The 19,026-nt window shown below is 42.0% G+C and overlaps 1 protein-coding gene across 1 annotated transcript in view; it reads right to left on the bottom strand.

Moving 5' to 3' along the window:
* WDR43 (WD repeat domain 43) overlaps positions 1–6,771 on the bottom strand; it is a 47,590-nt gene extending 40,819 nt beyond the window's left edge. Inside the window, exon 1 of the mRNA XM_035728883.1 lies at positions 6,501–6,771. Within this exon, the coding sequence (XP_035584776.1) occupies positions 6,501–6,725 (225 nt within the window). The 5' untranslated portion in view covers positions 6,726–6,771. The remainder of the gene's footprint in view (positions 1–6,500) is intronic.
* Positions 6,772–19,026: the final 12,255 nt, after the last annotated feature.

Genomic DNA, 19,026 nt, shown 5'->3' with positions numbered 1-19,026 from the left:
AACACCTATTTCAGGCAAGAGCAGTTGGGGTTAAGTATATCAACGTCCTACTACACCTCATCAGAAAACTCTTCTCTCAAAGAGCCTAGAAATTATTTCTCCAACTCTTGGTTTTCCCAAATCAAGTTAAAATCATCTCACACTGAGGTTTCTAATGTGTGAAACATAGGCTGGTCCCAATATGTGTATGTTTTTCTGCAGATATGAATTTGCATTAAAAAGCACAAAAAGGGGTGCTTGGCTGGCTCAGTCAGGAAAGCATGCAACTCCTGATCTTGGGTTATGAGTCCAAGCCCCACACTGGGTGTAGAAATTTCTTAACAAAATTTAAAAAAAATAAAAAATAAAAAGCACCAAGAAATTTTAGATATTAATCCTTAACATATGCAAACCCTAATTTCCCTATCAACAAAATCTGTGTATTTCGGGAGAAGCAAGCAGAGGCAAGTGGAGGAGCATCCACAGAACTTATGCCCAATTTTGAGGATCAGTGGTCTAAGCCTAAATAATAACACAATTAATGCATCTCAAAGAACTACTGACTCATGCATATTTTCTCAGAGCCGGACGACCTTTTTTAAAAATCACTTCCCAGTTAGCAGGATGAACATGTCTGAACAGGTCAACGATCTAAGTTTATATAAGCAATGTGCATTTTAGTAAAATCTATTTTAAATATTACCTCATCACCAAATATTTCTGAAACCAGGAATTTAGTGCTGATGATTATAGATTTTGACAGACCTTTGTCAGCATTTTCTTTCTGAACCTGTTGCTGCTGTGATCAAAAACGTCAATGACTCCCCAGAGAAGACGAAATCAATACAAGCAACTCTCTGGCATTCAAAAGCATCTGCAATTTGCCTCCAAACCACCCTTTTCCAACCTTATTTCCAATTCCATCTTTATATTATACTCCCTAATCCCTAACACTTTCCCATTTTGCTTCTGCTTTTCCCTCAACTTGGAGGGGTCTTTTCCTGCTCACTTCAATTTTCTTTTGGTTAAAAATCTATCCATGCTTCAAGGTCCACCCCAACTCTCATCTCCCCATAAAAACCTCTTTTCTTTTTATTTAAAGACTTTATTTATTTATTTGAGAGAGCGCATGGGGGGGGGGGGTGTTGGCAGAGCGAGCAGACCCCCACTTAGCAGGGAGTCCAATGCAGGGCTCTATCCCAGGACCCTGGGATCATGACCTGAGCTGAAGGCAGACGCTTAACCGACTGAGCCACCCAGGCACCCCCTCTTCTTCTCTTAAGGCACACATCATACTGCACTCTGCATTACAGACACAGTATATCTGAATTGTCCACTTCTTCATTGATGTGTCTCAATCATACTCAGTTTTACTTCCTCTGAATTACCTAGCACAAGGTCATGTGCATACTCACTATACATGTTAAGTACATAAAGTAATGAAAAGGGTAGGCTAAAACTTGAGTTCATATCTGTGACTGAAAAATTGGGAGTTCCTAGAGGTACCAGGAGCGAAGACGCAAAAAATGTGATTTCTTAAAGAGTCTTTTTTTTTTTTTTTTAAAGATTTTATTTATTTATTTGAGAGAGAATGAGAGAGAGCACGAGAGGGAAGAGGGTCAGAGGGAGAAGCAGGCTCCCTGCCGAGCAGGGAGCCCGATGCGGGACTCGATCCCAGGACTCCAGGATCATGACCTGAGCCGGAGGCAGTCGCTTAACCAACTGAGCCACCCAGGCGCCCAAAGAGTCTTTTTCAGTGTGAAAGTCTGACAAGGCTAAGCAATAAAGAGTAGCACCAGTCTGAAAAAGTTTATCAGCATTTGATCCAGAAGGCAATCAGAAGGCTGAGTGAGAGTCTCAAGGGGCAAGTGCATGATTTACAAAAGCAAGACATAGGGCAGATGTGGTGAAGACAGAAAACAAAGGGCATCCAAGTGATGAGAAGTCTGAATTTGATCAATTAAGCAATGACTTTTTAAGACTGAGATCCCAGAGTAAGGAAAGTTTACATGGAGAGCTAGTATACACACTCATAAAAACATATGTATATATAACTGAAACAAGCTCCACAAAAAAACTTATCCTTTCCCATGCAAAATACACTCATTTTTTTAACTCTATCACAACCCACTAAAGCTGTTTCATAATCCACTAATGAATCAAAACCTACTTTTGAAAAATCCTGACCTCTAGACACTGAAAATTATGCCAGTTTCAAGTTTCATTCTGCAATTAGTCTCATACGCCTTTTCTTAGCCTACCTACTGTCACCTCTCTGGCAAATGTTTAAGTTTCATGGATAACAATGAAAAAATGTGTGCATTTTACATGTCATTACATATTTATATCAAAAACAATCAAATTCTAATAATCAGGAATTTCTATTCCTGCCAACAGGATCTAATCTGCAAACTTTTCCTCGTTTTGAAGTTTAAATACTGGAGAGACCCTAAGATACAGCATCATACATTCAGGAACACAACCAGACTGTACCACATCTCCAAGAAATGGGAATGGGGAACTCAACTCAGATTCTTCCTAGAAACGTTCTTTTTTTTTTTTTTTTTTTTGAGTAAAGTGATAGCAGTTTATTAAGTGAAGATACAGAAAAAGCTCTCAAGAATGAGAGGGGTCCCGACAGGGTCGCCCCTTCCTAGAAACATTCTTAATGCTACTGTGCTTGCCCTGTCTCATAGCTGAAGCACCATGTGCTTCGTTTAACAAGAACTAAGCTGTGTGAGGTCAGTTTAACTGCAGTAACAGCAAAGCAGCATAAATACATGAACTGTGGTAGCTGATGGTAGACAAGGTCTGTTTCTTCAGGGCTGTACACCAGCTAGGGAAGGAAAAGTAGAAAAGTTGGAGAGATTTTAGGGGGCAATGAAATAGCAGGGTCAGTTACAAGATGGGGCTCAGGCACTTTGTGGCTTTGGCATATCATTTAACAGCTCAGCCTCAGTTTACATGCACAAACCTGACGAGCTTTAAAAACAGCATCCATCTATAGTCCATCAATGTGTCTCCCTGCACTTTTCTTATCATTACAGGTCCTCTTGCCCCAGGTTCCATTAACCAAATGAAATGCTCAGCTACATAATATGTACAAAAACCTTCCAAAAACTACTGGCATAAATGTGAGGTATTATAATCATTCTTGACCAAGAACAACAAACAGAAGATGATTTTTCTAAACATTTAGGAACTACTATTTTAACGCTTATTACCCAAGTAACCCAGCACCAACTCATTTTTCTCCACTCACAGGAGTAATGTTACCAAACTTTGTCCTTGGGTGGCAAATTGCCAATTACTGAACCAGATACAGGATACTCTTACAAAATGATTTATACTGAGGGCGCCTGGGTGGCTCGGTTGGTTGGGTGACGGCCTTCGGCTCAGGTCATGATCCTGGAGTCCCGGGATCGAGTCCCGCTTCAGACTCCCTGCTCGGTGGGGAGTCCTGCTTCTCCCTCTGACCTTCCCCCCTCTCATGTACTCTCTCTCTCTCATTCTCTCTCTCAAATAAACAAAATCTTTAAAAAAAATGATTTATACTGAGGAATGTGGCAGTAAATGGTAAAATGAGCCCATAGAGAATGCTCACTGAATCACTCAATAATAACAACTAACATTCACTGAGCACTTACTACACCAGTCATATACACTGCCTCATTTAATTCTGAGGACCCTGAAAGATGGGTAACATAAGCTCTACTTCATGTTTGAGTAACAAAAATCTTAAGGTGTTGGGAACACAGGCTTCAGAATAACATCCTTTCTAAGACTCATACTCTAATCCTCAAAGATGTAAAATAAAAAGGTTTAATAAAATCAGAGCATCTTAAAACTTCAGTGGCAAGGATCCTAACCCAGGGACCTGGGAGCAGAGACTCAAGCAGCTACTACACATCACTCTTCATTTTCTAGCTTTAAAAAAATAACGTGACTTTATAATTTTATCCCGTAATATATGTGCACATTTAAGAGAACCACTTCTCCCTCTAATCTTCAAGTAAAATTGATGCTCAAGGTGGACACATCGCCAACATGAGGACCGAATGTTCTCCTTACATTCCTCCCAGCTCTCAATTCTGTGACTCAAGATCTAGGGTTACAGTGTAAGAACAGCAGACCAGAGTCAGAGGACCTCGTTCTAATGGTCACAGTCTCTTTATTGGTTACTAAAGCTTTGGTGAAGTCACTTGGAACTTCCTTAGTTCTGATTCTCAGTTTTTAAAAATTTTATTTCAGGACACTTCATAGAGCTGTGTGGCTAAAATGAAAACATACAGATATAAAAGGATACTGAAACCTATACAAACTTTTTTTAAGAAGCCAAACTCATTTTTCAATGAGGCCCTCCAAATGAGTGACTCGCTCAATGTGACAAAAAGCAATTTAAGTCCTGGATATGAAACCAAATCTAGATATTTTTCTACTATTTCAGAGTGGTATACATAATCCAAAACTATGATTTTCAACAGGAAATTTAAGATTAGGCCAAAGTTTTATTCTTGAGGCATATAATGTGACTTAAGTCAACAGAAAAGCAAAGGGGGGGGCAACAAATTTTTGCTAGCCTATTATTAATTATTTGTTGTAAATAATGGACAACAAAGCTCTAAATACCTGAGTTCTAGTCCTGGTTCTATTTTTGGTTTTTATGCAAGCTGCCTAATTTTCCAGAGTCTTAGTTTCTTTTTCACAAACAAGGCAAAAAGTTAGTCTTTATCTACCTTCCAGGACTAACCATACAAATCCGAGATATTAATAACAACGATACATGCAGCACTTACGTACACTAATCTAAATGTTTCTGTGTTACTAAACATGTTCACCTTCACAACCACTCTGAGGTGGGTACTATTACCCCTGTTTTACAAATGAGGAACTAAAGGCACAATCACCACTATGAAGCCAAACCTAGATGCAAATGTAAGCAGCAGAGCTTGGATTCATGCATCTAATCATCGCTCCACGTTTTCCCTCAGCATTGCTATTATCATCTCTTTACAGGACTGTTTTTTTTTTTTTAAGATTTTATTTATTTATTTGAGAGAGAGAGAATGAGAGCCAGAGAGCACGAGAGGGAAGAGGGTCAGAGGGAGAAGCAGACTCCCCGCCGAGCAGGGAGCCCGATGTGGGACTCGATCCCGGGACTCCAAGATCATGACCCGAGCCAAAGGCAGTTGCTTAACCAATTGAGCCACCCAGGCACCCTCTTTACAGGAATGTTAAAAAGAAACACAGAGAACAACTTTAAAAAAAGGGAAGATATGCAGACTGCTGTAACTTTAACGACAACTACGATTTTTTTTTTAAAGTCCAAGTTCGCCTTGCCTTAAGAGCCCGGATAAAGGTTTCTTTTATTTATCAACTAAAGTCACTTCATCTAGAAACTAAGAGACTCTATTTTAAGATCTGAAAAATACCTAAACATACTCGCCGAAAGCACAGTTAGATGTACCCCTACTTTCAACCTAAAAATTTAGCAGAAAGTCCCCCCATGGTAGTCATGATGGAGTTAAAAATCTGTCTTAAATACTAGCTTTTGAAGTTTTACACATAGTGTCATCTAAACATTCACGATACCCGATGCTTCCAAATCACATTAGACTGATTCGATTTGACTACCCTATACCTGCAGGACCCACGTGCACGTGAGTTGGGGCAGACGTAGTGGAAAGACTCAACAGTGAATGACATCTTACCTGAGATGAGGCCCTAAGAGAAAAGCCTTCCCTAACTCGGCAATGTCCCCTCTAAGAAAAACTTCACCTGGATTCACATTCATTACATTAATCCGGCTACTTCACTTTACCTCCACAACCTAAGGCAGACTTCAGAAAAGGGGGTGTATAAACGGGAACTAAGCAGATGTTTTAAAAAAAAAAAAAAGGCTTGAAGTTTCAAATGACTGAGAATGGAAACGAGCCTGGGAAAGTCAAAAGTTTGAAGAGTGAGAGTACCACACACTGGACGTGGAAGAGAACACGTGGTGAGCCTGCTGCACCCAAGGGTTCGGGAATGGAGGGGATTGTCCGGAAGCAAGGAAACAGATTTACTCATTCCAATCTCCTAAGGCAAAGCCGATGAGCTAGAGAAATCGGAAAAGAGTACTATAGCCCCAACGAAGGGCTCTGTCAAAATCCAGGACGTTGAGCACATGTTGCTGCGCGAGGCTTGGCAGAAGGAAGCCGCCCCGGCGAACTGGGGGCCTACGGGAACATGGCGGCCCCGGCGACAGCCGGGCGCGGGGCGCAGACCGCATGGAGCCAGTCGGTAGCGCTCCAGTCTACGGCCCGTCCAATCGGGCCGCGCCCTCTTTTCGCTACTCTGCGGGCAGGCCGCACGCGGGACTGGCGAAGTGGACCGAGTCCGCGCCGCCGCCGCACTCCGTGCCTCCTCACCCCGGGCCTCGGAGGGCCGCGCGAGATGCCCGGCCACGCGCCGTCGGACTGCGGGTGCGCTGAGACCAAGCCCGGGCGGACGCCCGCCCCCCGCCGTCCCGCCTGCTTTACCTTGGCCTGTAGCCGCGCTGGCGCCCAGGCCAGGCAGGTGCAGGTACCGCTGAGGTGCGCGGAAGGCACGTACTCTTGATGCAGCCTATTGTTGGCTGTCTCCCACACTCGCAACTGACCGTCGGCAGACGCCAAAGCGAAGTAGGCCTGGTTCAGCGGAGAGAAGGCGCAAGGAACCCCTGCCGGGGACAGGGGGTCCGCAACACCACCGCCACCCGCCGCCATTGCTGTCCTGGCTCCGCGGCAGCCACGTGTTCGCCTGTGCGCATGCGCACCGGCGTGGGGCGGGGCCTGGAGGGAGGAAGTGGGGCGGAGGGAGAGCACAGCGCCGAGGGAGTGGCTCGTCGCGTCTCTAGCAAGCGTTGGGCGGGCCCAGCCTGTGGACGGTGGCCCGGAGGGCCCAATGCTAATTTGTACTGGTTGGGGGAGGGGACGTGTGGAGGGATGTGACTGCCTACTGGAGAGGAGGCCCGTTCCTTTAAAAAAAAAAAAAGAAAGGAAGAAAAAGGTTTGGGTTTTTTTGTTTTGTTTTGTTTTGTTTAATAACATGATTGAACTGAATGTTTAAAAGACATAATCACTTATAACTCCATGATTGTGGTAACTGTTTTCATTTTTTCTTATCCACTTGCAGGCTATAATCACGTATACGCATAACAATTTACTCAGCCATAGTGTGAAAGTAACGGTAGGATCTGCTATCCGCTCCCTTATTTCGTCAGGATTAATCCCATGTTACTACATCAAATAGACAATTTGTAATGACGGCATAGTATTTCACCAAATCTTTGCATTGTGATTCAAGAAATGCCAGATTAATATTATTCAGCCCACAGTTTATTGCCCAGCAGTAAAGACAACACCACCCTCGGGGATATGGGGACACTGAAGCTTTTACAGCCAGGGGGTGCCACGGTAACATTTGCGTTTTAGATTATTTGTAATGACAACCATCTACATTTTTTAAAGGCCTCCTGGACTCCATGGAGATGATGGTAAAGGGGCAAGAAGAAAAACCCACACAATATAGGACAGTGCTGGGTCAGACTCGGATGAAAACAGTAAAGGTGGGGAGAAGTGCCCAGATTTCAGATAGAATCTGAAGTTAGAGTCAACAGGGTTTGCTAAATGATTGCAAAGGGTGAGAAAAAAACAAGTGAAGGACCTCCAGGGCCTGAGCAAACTAGTGAATGGTAATTCCATCAACTAGATTGGGTAAATGGGTATGGTTGGAGTGGAAATCAAGAATTCTGTTTTGGACAGTTAAGTATGATATGCCTACTGTACTTCCAAATAGAGTTGTTCACTGGGAGTTGGCTACAGGAGAGGATCACAGAGATATAAGTTTGGATGCACTAGCATACAGATGCTATTTGAAACTGTGGGACTAGTCAGATCATGTTGGGTGCAAGTATGGATAGAAAAGAAAACTTGGCCCCAAACTGTGCAATCTTTAGAGGTCAGGAGGAGGAGGAAGATCCAGCAAAGAAGATTAAGAATGGGTAGGATGAAAGCCCAGGAGACTGAGATGTCCTGGAAACCAAATCTTTATAAGGATTTAGGAAGCAAGACTTGATCAAAGCCATGTCAAATGCTGGAAGATGAAGACTGAGCATGAACCAGGATTTGGCAAGATCAAGGTCATAGGTGATTCTTGAAAAGCATTTCAGGGGCACCTGACTGGCTCAAAAGATAGAGCATGTAACACTTGATCCCAGGGTTATGAGTTCAAGTCCCTCGCTGGGTATGGAGATTATTTAAAAATAAAATCTTAAACACACACACACACACACACACACACACACACACACACACACACACACACACACACAAAGCAAAACAAAAGCATTTGGGGTGGGGACCTACTATAGAGAGTGAAAGAGAAAAAGGGATGTGAGAAGGTACAGAAGAGGGATTTTCAGAAAAGTTTTCAAGGATTTTTGTTAAAAAGGAGCATATATGAGTCTGAATGAAGAAAAGTCTGACCTAAAGTTATAAATTAGTCATAAATATACAAATAATACAAGCTTATTATGCACTCACTGTATGTCTGGTACTGTTCTCAGTGCTTTATGTTCATTAGTCCATTTAGTCCTGTGAAAAGTCACAGCTACCTATTATGACTCTTATCCACTTTAAATTCATGGTCGCAAACTTCACGTGGGAAGTCAATGCTGCCAAGTTATCAGTTGTTCCCTGGTCCATTCATACTTCCATTCTTCTCCTAGATACTGATTCATCTCTTTCTTCTCCTACCATTTCAAACCTATCCCTCCCTGCTCTGAGTGAATGACTTTGCTTCCTATTTCTTGAGAAAATAGAAGGAATCATAAGAGAACTTCCACAAGCTTCCGGTACCATGAACTCTAACCAACCTATGCTCCATCACTCCTGGCACTACGGATGGATTGCCCATGCTCCTAGAAAAGGCCACCCCTCCACATAAGTTCTAGATCCCATTATTCAAAAAAGTCTTTCCTCTCTCTACTAGCACCAATTTTACTTCTCAGGTTAATCCTTCTCATCAACATATAAACATACTGTTATTTCTTTCTTCCTAAAAAATAAAATTTCCCTTACCTTACTTCCCCCTACAGTCACTGGCCCAATCTTTTCTTTCCTTAAAAAAAAAAAAAGGTAGTCTAATTTTCTTAATCTCTCTCCTCTAATTTCTCTCCTCCAATGGGACTTTCATCCCAATCCACCACTACACCAAAATTCTCAGTAAGGCCAGCAGTAACCTCCATATTGCTAAATATGTGTCCATTCTAAGTCTGCATCTCATGTGACTTGTCACTAGCATGCTTGTCTTCCATGCCATCACACCCTCCTGGCTTCCCTCTTATTTCTTTGCCTTCTCTTCTCAGTCTCCTCTCTTGGATCTTATCTCCCACTCTCTAACATCAGGGAGCCTTAGGGCACTTCTTTACCTGGGCATGTGACTTTCCAGAATAAAGATTACATTTTCCAGCTTTCTTTGCAAACTGTGAGGCCAGATGACTACTAGCCAGTACAAAAATGTCCTTAAAGTGACAGGGTATGCTATTCGTCATTGCTTTTTTCTTCTTAATTCCTGGAACTCAAATGTGATGGCCAAAAGCTAGAGCATCCGTGACGGACTTTGAGGAGAAAACAACATGCTGAGAATAGCAGAGCAGCAAGATAGAAGGAACTAGAGACTCTGAAGCATCATATATGTCCTGGACCAATGCCTTGGACTTCTTTTACACGAGAGAAAATAAACTTCCGGGCACCTGGGTGGCTCAGTTGGTTAAGCGACTGCCTTCGGCTCAGGTCATGATCCTGGAGTCCCAGGATCGAGTCCCACATCGGGCTCCCTGCTCGGCAGGGAGTCTGCTTCTCCCTCTGACCCTATCCCCTCTGATGTGCTCTCTCTCTCTCATTCTCTCTCTCAAATAAATAAATAAAATCTTAAAAAAAAAAGAAAATAAAGAAAATAAACTTTCCTGTTTAAACTACAGTATTTTGGGTTATGTTACATGCAGCTAAACCAAACTGTGCTCATTTTTCTATATCCTTTGCCTCAGTTGGTGATACCACCAGCCATTCAGTTAGCCCCTGGAGAAAGCCAGAAATCAGGCCTGTTTATTAACCAATCCCACATCTCACTTCTGCCCAAACACATAGGCACACCTGATCAATCATCAGATTCTGTTTTATCTTTTAAATAATTCTCTATTCAATTTCCTCACCTCCATCCAATTCTACCACCTCTGTTCTTTTTGGGGGGGTTCCTTTTTTATTTAAATTCAATTAATTAACATATAGTGTATTATTAGTTTCAGAGGTAGAGTTCAGTGATTCATCAGTTGTATACAACACCCAGTGCTCATTCCATCACGTGTCCCCCTTCGTGCCCATCACCCAGTTATCCCAGCCCCCCCAACTCCCCTCCAGCAACCCTCAGTTTCTTTCCTATGCTTAAGAGTCTCTTATCGTTTTTCCCCCTCTCTGATTTCATCTTGTTTTATTCTTCCCAGGTTTGTTTTTTTTTTACTAACCAGAATCATGCTGTATGTATTGTTCTTTGATGTGCTTGTTGGAGATGTTCTCAGCCTAGCACACTCCTTTTATCCATTCTAAATTCCACAGAAATAGTGTCACTGTTTGTGTTGCTTCATTCTGCTGTTATAATTATGCCCACTTTTGTACACAAACTTGAGCACAGGGGCTGGAATTTGAGGGGAAGAGTGCCAGTTTGAGCCTTTGGCAATCTGAGGTGAAGGCGTGTTGACTTGGCATTGAGCAGGTGGCAGGCCATGCATGCTGACTCGGGCAGGAGGGTGGCTGGACTGTGAATTTGGGACCCACAGGCTGATGGCATTGTGTGTGATGGGGACGTGACTGGTTTTGCTTTTAAATTTTGTTTTTCTCGGAAACTCGATCTCTCCTATTCTAAATGAAAGCCTTGCTGGATATTCTTGGCTGTAGATTTTTTCCTTTTAGCAGTTGGAATTGATCATGCCAGGTCCTTCTGGCCTGCAGAGTTTCTACTGAAAAACCCACTGATAGCCATATGGGGTTTCCCTTGTATGTCACTGCTTTCCTTTCTCTTACTGCTTTTAAAAGTCTCTATCACTACTTTTGGCCATCTTATTTACTTTGTGTCTTGGTGCAGACTTCTTTGGGTTGGTTTTGTTGGGGGCTCTCTGTGCCTCCTGGATCTGGATTTCTCTTTCCTTCCCCAGATTCAGGAAGTTTTTAGCTATTATTTCTTCAGACAAATCTTCAGCCCTCTTTTCTCGCTCTTCTTCTGGGATCCCTGTCATGTGACTGTTATGCTTGACAGAGATGCTGAGTTCCCTGGGTCTATTCTCATTTTGTGTATTTTTTCCCCTTCTCATCTGCTCAGCTTGATTACTTTCCATGACTGTCCTCCAGGTGGCTGATCCATTCAACTTCCTCGTTTGCTATTTATTCCAGGTGGTCTATTTTTATTTCCATTTAGTGAGTCCAATAGCTCTAGTTGGTTCTTTTTTACGTCTCCTATCTCTTGGTAGAGGGTCTTATGGAGGGCCTGCACTCCTTTCTCAATTCTAGCGAGTCTCTTTATAAGTATTACTTTATTTTTTTTTAGAGATTTTATTTTTTTTAAGATTTTATTTATTTATTTGAGAGAGAGAATGAGATAGAGAGAGAGCATGAGGGGGGGAGGGTCCGAGGGAGAAGCCGACTCCCTCTGAGCAGGGAGTCTGATGCGGGACTCGATCACAGGACTCCAGGATCATGACCTGAGCCGAAGGCAGTCGCTTAGCCAACTGAGCCACTCAGGCGCCCTAGATTTTATTTATTTATTTGAGAGAGAGAGAATGAGAGATAGAGAGCACAAGAGGGAAGAGGGTCAGAGGGAGAAGCAGACTCCCTGCTGAGCAGGGAGCCCGATGTGGGACTCAATCCCGGGACTCCAGGATCATGACCTGAGCCGAAGGCAGTCGCCCAACCAACTGAGCCACCCAGGAGCCCTATGAGCATTACTTTAAATTCGCTATCAGACATATTACTTATCTCCATTTTGCTTAGGTCTCCTGGTCTGATTTTGTTCTTTCATTTGGGACATATTCCTCTGTCTCCTCATTCTGTCTACCACCTCTGTTCTTATCTGAGCCTTATCTCTCTCACTGGAACTGCCACCAATACTTGTATTGGACTCCCTTTCTCTATGCTGGTCTGGTGGTATGATCGTTGTAAATTATTAATCTGACCATGCCACTTCTCTACTTAAAATCCTTCACAGGGGCACTTGGGTGGCACAGTCAGTTAAGTGTATGACTCGGCTTTAGCTCAGGTCCTGATCTCAGGGTCCTGAGATCATGCCCTACATTGGACTCCACGCTCAGCGAGGAGTCTGCTTAAGACTCTCTCTCCCTCTGCCCCTCCCCACCATGCTCTCAGTCTCTCTCTAAAATAAATAAAGAAATCTTTAAAAAAAAAGACCACCTTCACAAGGCCTGCTAGCACCCATAGAAGAAATGCTATGCTGTTTAATATATTACAAAACAATCTGTAATCTGGTCCCTGTCAGCCTCCCCAGCAACATCACTCATTAGACCCTCATCTGCCTCTGGTTTCCTGCCCTTAGCATCCTTGTTATGGGTCCTGCTCTTTTGCTCTGCCTATAATTTAGGCTCATCCAGTCCTCTCTCTACCCCAATTCCAGCTCTTCATCAAACTTACCAACAATTCGGGGCACCTGGGTGGCTCAGTCGGTTAAGCGGCTGACTTAGGCTCAGGTCATGATCCCAGGGTCCGGGGATCAAGCTCTGCATTGGGCTCCCTGCTCAGCGGAGAGCTACTTCTCCCTCTCCCTTTGCCTGCCACTCTGCCTACTTGTGCTCTCTATCTCTCTGTCAAGTAAATAAATAAAATATTAAAAAAAAAACCTTACTAACAATTCAACTTTTAACTAATTCTTTTTATCCTAAAAAGTGATAGATCCTACAATCTCTAATCCTTAACAAAACATTTGCAAATCAAATCAGCAATATATAAAAAAGATTAAATACCAAGATCCAATGGGATTTACCCCAGGAATGCAAGTTTGGTTTAACATTCAAAATTCAAAAATTGTAACATACCATGTTAACGGAATAAAGGACTAAAAATGCATGATAATCTTGAAAGATAAAGATTTTAACAAAATCCAACACCCATTCATAATTAAAAACAAACAAACAAACAAACTTTTGGGGCACCTGGGTGGCTCAGATCATGATCTCAGGGTCCTGAGCTCAAGCCCCATGCCACGTTCCAGGCTCAGCACAGAGTATGCTTGAGATTCTTTCCCCCCACTCCTCCTCTCCTTCTGCTCCTCCCCCCACTCCCACTGTCTCTGTCTCTCTCAGATAAACAAACAAACAAACAAATAAACAAATTTTTAACAAAGTAGGGACAGAGGGAATATCCTCAACCTGATAAAGGGAATCTACAAAAACCCAGAGCTCACTTCATACTTCATAGTGAAAGATTGATGCTTTCCTCCTAAGATTGAAAATAAATTAATGCTGTCCACTCTCATCAATTCTATTCAATATTTTACTGAAGGTTCCAGCTAGTGCAATAAAGTAAATAATGATAATAATGATAATGATAATAATAACATCCAAATTGGAGGGAAAGGAATAAAAGTATTTTTATTCACAGATGACTTATAGAAAATTTCAAGAAATTCACAAAAAATTCTAAAACTAATAATGTACCAAGGTCTCAGGATACAAGATTAATATATAAAACCAATGGTATTTCTTCATTCTATTGGTGGACAATCAAAATTAAATTGAGAATGACTCCATTTACAACAGCACCAGAAAGAATAAAATACTTGAGAAAAAAATTAACAGAAGTTCAAGACTTGTATTCTAAAAAGTATAAAACATTGCTGAGAGAACTTAAAGGAGACCTAAATAAATGAAAAGACATTGCATGTTCATGAACTGATAAACTCAATATTGTCAAGACAGCAATTCTACTCAATTTGTTCTATAAATTCAATACAATCCCTATCAGAATCTTAGCAGGACTTTTTGTAGAAACTGGTAAATTAATCCTTATGTGAAGTGAAACAATCATCTAAAAGAAGAACAAAGTTGGTGTCATCATACTACCTGATTTCAAAACTAACAATAAAGCTACAGTATCAAGTCAGTGTAAGAACTTTTAAGATGCACCCTCCTAGCAACTTTGAAATATGCAACACAATATTAATAACTCTTGAGGTGCCTGGGTGGTTTAGTTGGTTAAGCATCTGCCTTCAGCTCAGGTCATGATCCCCGAGTCCTGGGAATGAGCCCCTTGTCAGGCTCCCTGCTCAGCAGGGAGTCTGCTTCTCCCTCTCCCTCTGCCCTCCCACCCCCCTCATTCTCTCTCTCTCTCTCTCTCAAATAAATAAATAAATAAATAAATAAATGTTTAAAAAATATTATTAACTAGGGGCGCCTGGGTGGCTCAGTCATTAAGTGTCTGCCTTCGGCTCAGGTCATGATCCCAGGGTCCTGGGATGGGGCCCCGCATCGGGCTCCCTGCTCAGCGGGAAGCCTGCTTCTCCCTCTCCACTCCCCCTGCTTGTGTTCCCTCTCTTGGTGTGTCTCTCTCTGTCAAATAAATAAATAAGTCTTTTAAAAAAATATTATTAACTAGTGTCACCAGAAATTTGTACTTTTTGACCTCCTTCAATAGACTCCTTCAATCTCTAATACATAACAGTAAATCCTGGAGGAATTCTACAGAATCCAGATTCAAGCTCAGCAGCAACTGGGGAAACAAATGACAAAGCAAGAGAAAAGCAATTACATTCTCAGATTTAAATACTTTTTCTTTCACTAAAAGTTTGAAAAAATTATGAACTTCAACAGTTCTATTAAAATCTAAATACATGGGGCACCTGGGTAGGTCAGTTGTTTAAGCATCTGCCTTTGGCTCAGGTCATGATCTCAGGGTCCTGGGATGGAGACCCACATCTCATTGGGCTCCCTGCTCCTCAGGGAGTCTGCTTCTTCCTCTTTCCTCTGCCCCTCCACCCTGCTTGTGTGTGCTCACTGTCTCTCTCTTTCAAATAAATAAAATCTGGGGCACCTGGGTGGCTCAGTTGGTTAAACCGCTGCCTTCAGCTCAGGCCATGATCCCAGGGTCCTGGGATCGAGCCCCACATCGGGCTCCCTGCTCATGCAGGAAGCCTGCTTCTCCCTCTGCCTGCCGCTCCCCCTGCTTGTGCTCTCCCTCTCTCTCTCTCGCTCTCTCTCTCTCTCGCTCTGTCTGTGTGTCAAATAAATAAATAAAATCTTTAAAAAAAATCAAATAAATAAAATCTTTTAAAAAATAAAATAAAGGGTGCTGGGTGGCTCAGTCATTAAGCGTCTGCCTTCAGCTCAGGTCATGGTCCGAGGGTTCTGGGATCGAGCCCTGCTTTGGGCTCCCTGCTGGGCGGGGAGCCTCTTCTTCCTCTCCCACTCCCCCTGTTTGTGTTCCCTCTCTCGCTGCCTCTCTCTCTCTGTCAAATAAATAAATAAAATCTTTAAAAAAGTAAAAAAATAAAATAAAATCTAGATACATGTAAAGATACACAATAAAATATACAAGTATTAAATATATTTGGACCATATTTACATGCTGAATTGTTTAGTAGTCACCTAGGTATCAGGACTACTGGTTTTCCCATTTCCTACTTTATTCAGTCGTTTATCAAGCAAATATTTATTGAGGGCACATTTTGTTCCAGGCACTATGACAGGCAATGGAATTATAATGATGAATTAGACACAGCCCTCTCTACACTCTTATCCTCCAAACTGGGAAATGGTAAATAAACAGTGATTTCATTTAATCTGACATGCACTGTGGAGGGTTGGTCTAAAGACAGGATATACAGGAACACAAAGGAGAGGCACTTCTCCCAGAATTTTGGACTTATTACAAGCCACCATTCTGGTGAGGCTGATACCTGAAGGATGAGGGAAAATTATACAAAACAGAGGAAAGAAGCACACACAAAGAGGTAGAGGAGAACATCTGTGGAATCAGAACTAGTGATCTAATTTGGAGATTTTATAATGTCAGCCATTAGCCATAGTACTTCTTGACAGCTATTTGGACTTTAAAGTAATTGCTTGACTAAATGCCACTAGAAGACAGTGTCTTTCTGACCTTACATTATAAACATGATGAGTTGATGATGCCTCATATTGTCAGATAATAGTTTCAGAGTGCAGGCTGACAGTTTCATAGGGAAGACAGAAGGAAAAGGGAAAAGTATAGCCAAAAATAGAAAATAGAAAAAAAATAGAAAGGCACACATAGTGACCTTTTTTTAGAGCTTAAATGCTCTGAAAGATCATGAATAAATAAGGAATAATTACATTTTTCAACATATGTTAATGTATTTCATTAGATGTGTATAGGATAAAATATAACATTATGTCTTATTCAAACAATAAAATGGGATGCCATTTACTGTTTATAGTTTATCTTAGAAATCAAAGAGATGTAAATTTATTTCCCATATTCCATCAATAGATCTTCTTCTTTCCAAGTCCTACTCCTTCTGAAATAACAGCCAAATATCATTTAATCATCTTTAAGAGATAATAAAGTAGGAATGATACATTTTAAAAACCATTAGTAAGGCTTAGGATTCAGAAAGTTCAACTGAGGCCCTTATTTGGCAGTAATAATAAAAAGATTGGTCATGGGTGCCTGGGTGGCTCAGTTGGTTAAGCGACTGCCTTCGGCTCAGTTCATGATCCTGGAGTCCCGGGATCGAGTCCCGCATCGGGCTCCCTGCTCAGCGGGGCAGTCTGCTTCTCCCTCTGACCCTCCCCCCATCTCATGTGCTCTCTCTCTCTCATTCTCTCTCTCTCAAATAAATAAATAAAAATCTTTAAAAAAAAAAGCTTTAAAAAAATAAAAAGATTGGTCATAAAAACTTTCTTAAAAAAAAAAAACAAATCAAGGGGCGCCTGGGTGGCTCAGTCTTTAAGCGTCTGCCTCCAGCTCAGGTCATGATCCCAGGGTCCTGGGATCCAGCCCTGTATCGGGCTCCCTGCTCAGCAGGAAGCCTGCTTCTCCCTCTCCCACTCCCCTGCTTGTGTTCCCTCTCTCGCTGTCTCTGTCAAATAAATAAATAAAAATCTTTAAAAAAACAAACAAACAAAAAACAAATCAAAACCATAAGTGAGACTTACAGTTGGGATGGAGGAAGAGCAGTTTCTTTATTCATTTTTAGGCCTGAAAGAGAGAAATCCTGATAATGGAGTTTGTGGTGGCTGACGTTTTAGAAAGCACAGTTTAGAAAGTACTAATTTATGTCTTCAAAAGTAGTAACAAGACTTATTTTATACAATTTAGACTGAATCCACAGCCCTTTGAGCATATTTTAAATTTAACTCTACATTCAATTGTACTGTTGACCGGCCTTTGAAAAAGGGTGTTACAGTACAAAGAGCAGGGACTGCTGAACCAGACTACCTAGATCAGAAACCCTGTCATGCCGTTTGTCAGCTATGGAATGTTGCCAAAATCATTTAATCTCCCTGGGTCAGTTTTCTTATGCATAAAGCAAGAATACTTATTTATAACACAGGGTTGTTGTAAACTTAAATTAAATAAATATCTCCCGTGCTTGGTATTGTCAAACCTTCAATAAACTTTTGCCAAGTGAATTAATATTAAACAGGTTAGTGATATTTAATGTCAAATTAGACTTTGGACTCCAAAGATAACCTTTTTCTGGTTTTGTTTTGTTTTAGGATTAAATAAATTTATTTTTAATTCTTTTGGGGTGTGGTTCCAAATCCTGGAAAAAATGATTTTTTAAAAAAAATATTGTATTTATTTATTTTATAAAGAGAGAGATAGCAGGGGGAGGAGCAGAGGGAGATTGACAAGGGCGTCAATCCCAAGACCCTGAGATCACAACCTAAGCCAAAGTCAAGAGTCAGATGCTTCACCTACTGAGACACCCACACACCCCTCGAATAAATGATTTTTAAAGAGATCCAATAAAAAAAAGAATCAGAAAATATAGATAATGCTTTTTTTTTTCTTTCTTACACAACAAATTTATTTTCTCACAGTTCTGGAGCATATAAGTCCAACATCAAGTTGTCCGCGGATTTGGTTTTTTCTGAGGCCTCTCTCCTTGGCTTTTGGATAAGACACCTGGTGCCTGTCTTTAGCCGGTCTTCCCTGTGTGCCTGTGTTCTATCTCCTTTTCTTATAAGGACACCACTCACAGTCAATTAGGTCCCACATTAATGACTTCATTTTAACTTAATTACCTCTTTAACCCTATTCTCCAAAACAGTCACATTCTGAGATACTGGGGTTTGGGACTCCAATGCATGAATTTTGACGGGATTAAATTCAGCCTGCAACACCCCTCTGCCCTACAACCCTGTTTTAGCAGTGGCCTTTCCCCCTTAAAGATGATTCTATTTAGTTTTAGGGGTAGTAAAATAATTGGCTGCTATATTTTAATTATTAGAAACAATTCTGCTAAATAAGAACACAGGCAGTCAGAGCCCAGTCGAAGGGACTTGATAGGGCTGGCGGGGGAAGAACTTCGCAGTCAGTTGGAAAGGAACGCGGGTCAGCGGGTGGCCCATACAAACGGCGCCAAACGCATCTCTGGGCTCTTTAACTCATACATATTGGGGGTGGCCACGTGACGTTCGTGTTCCTGATGACCATTGAGCTGACCCTGGTACGTGACTTCAGTTTACACAGCACTTTGACAGGCTTTGTCTCTCTTAAGCCTCCTGTCCCCGGGGGGTGAGGCTGGTGAAGATTTGTCAGCGGCCAATTGTTTACTCTGCCAACATTCCAAAGAGCAAAATGTGCCCCTGTCCGGGAGTGTGACGCGCTCCTGGGACAGTTACTCAGCGACACCCCGTAGCCCTTGCGCCCCTGATTCAGACTACTCCGCCCTCTGGACGCATGCGCAGTTGCGGAGCTCTTCCTGCGAAAGAACTGCAGATACCCTAGGCTGACTCTTCAGTGCGGCAGCGAGAGGGTC

This window comes from Zalophus californianus, chromosome 8 (assembly GCF_009762305.2).
Source record: "Zalophus californianus isolate mZalCal1 chromosome 8, mZalCal1.pri.v2, whole genome shotgun sequence".
In the NCBI taxonomy this organism is placed as follows: domain Eukaryota; kingdom Metazoa; phylum Chordata; class Mammalia; order Carnivora; family Otariidae; genus Zalophus; species Zalophus californianus.
This window is presented reverse-complemented; position numbering and strand designations above follow the sequence as displayed.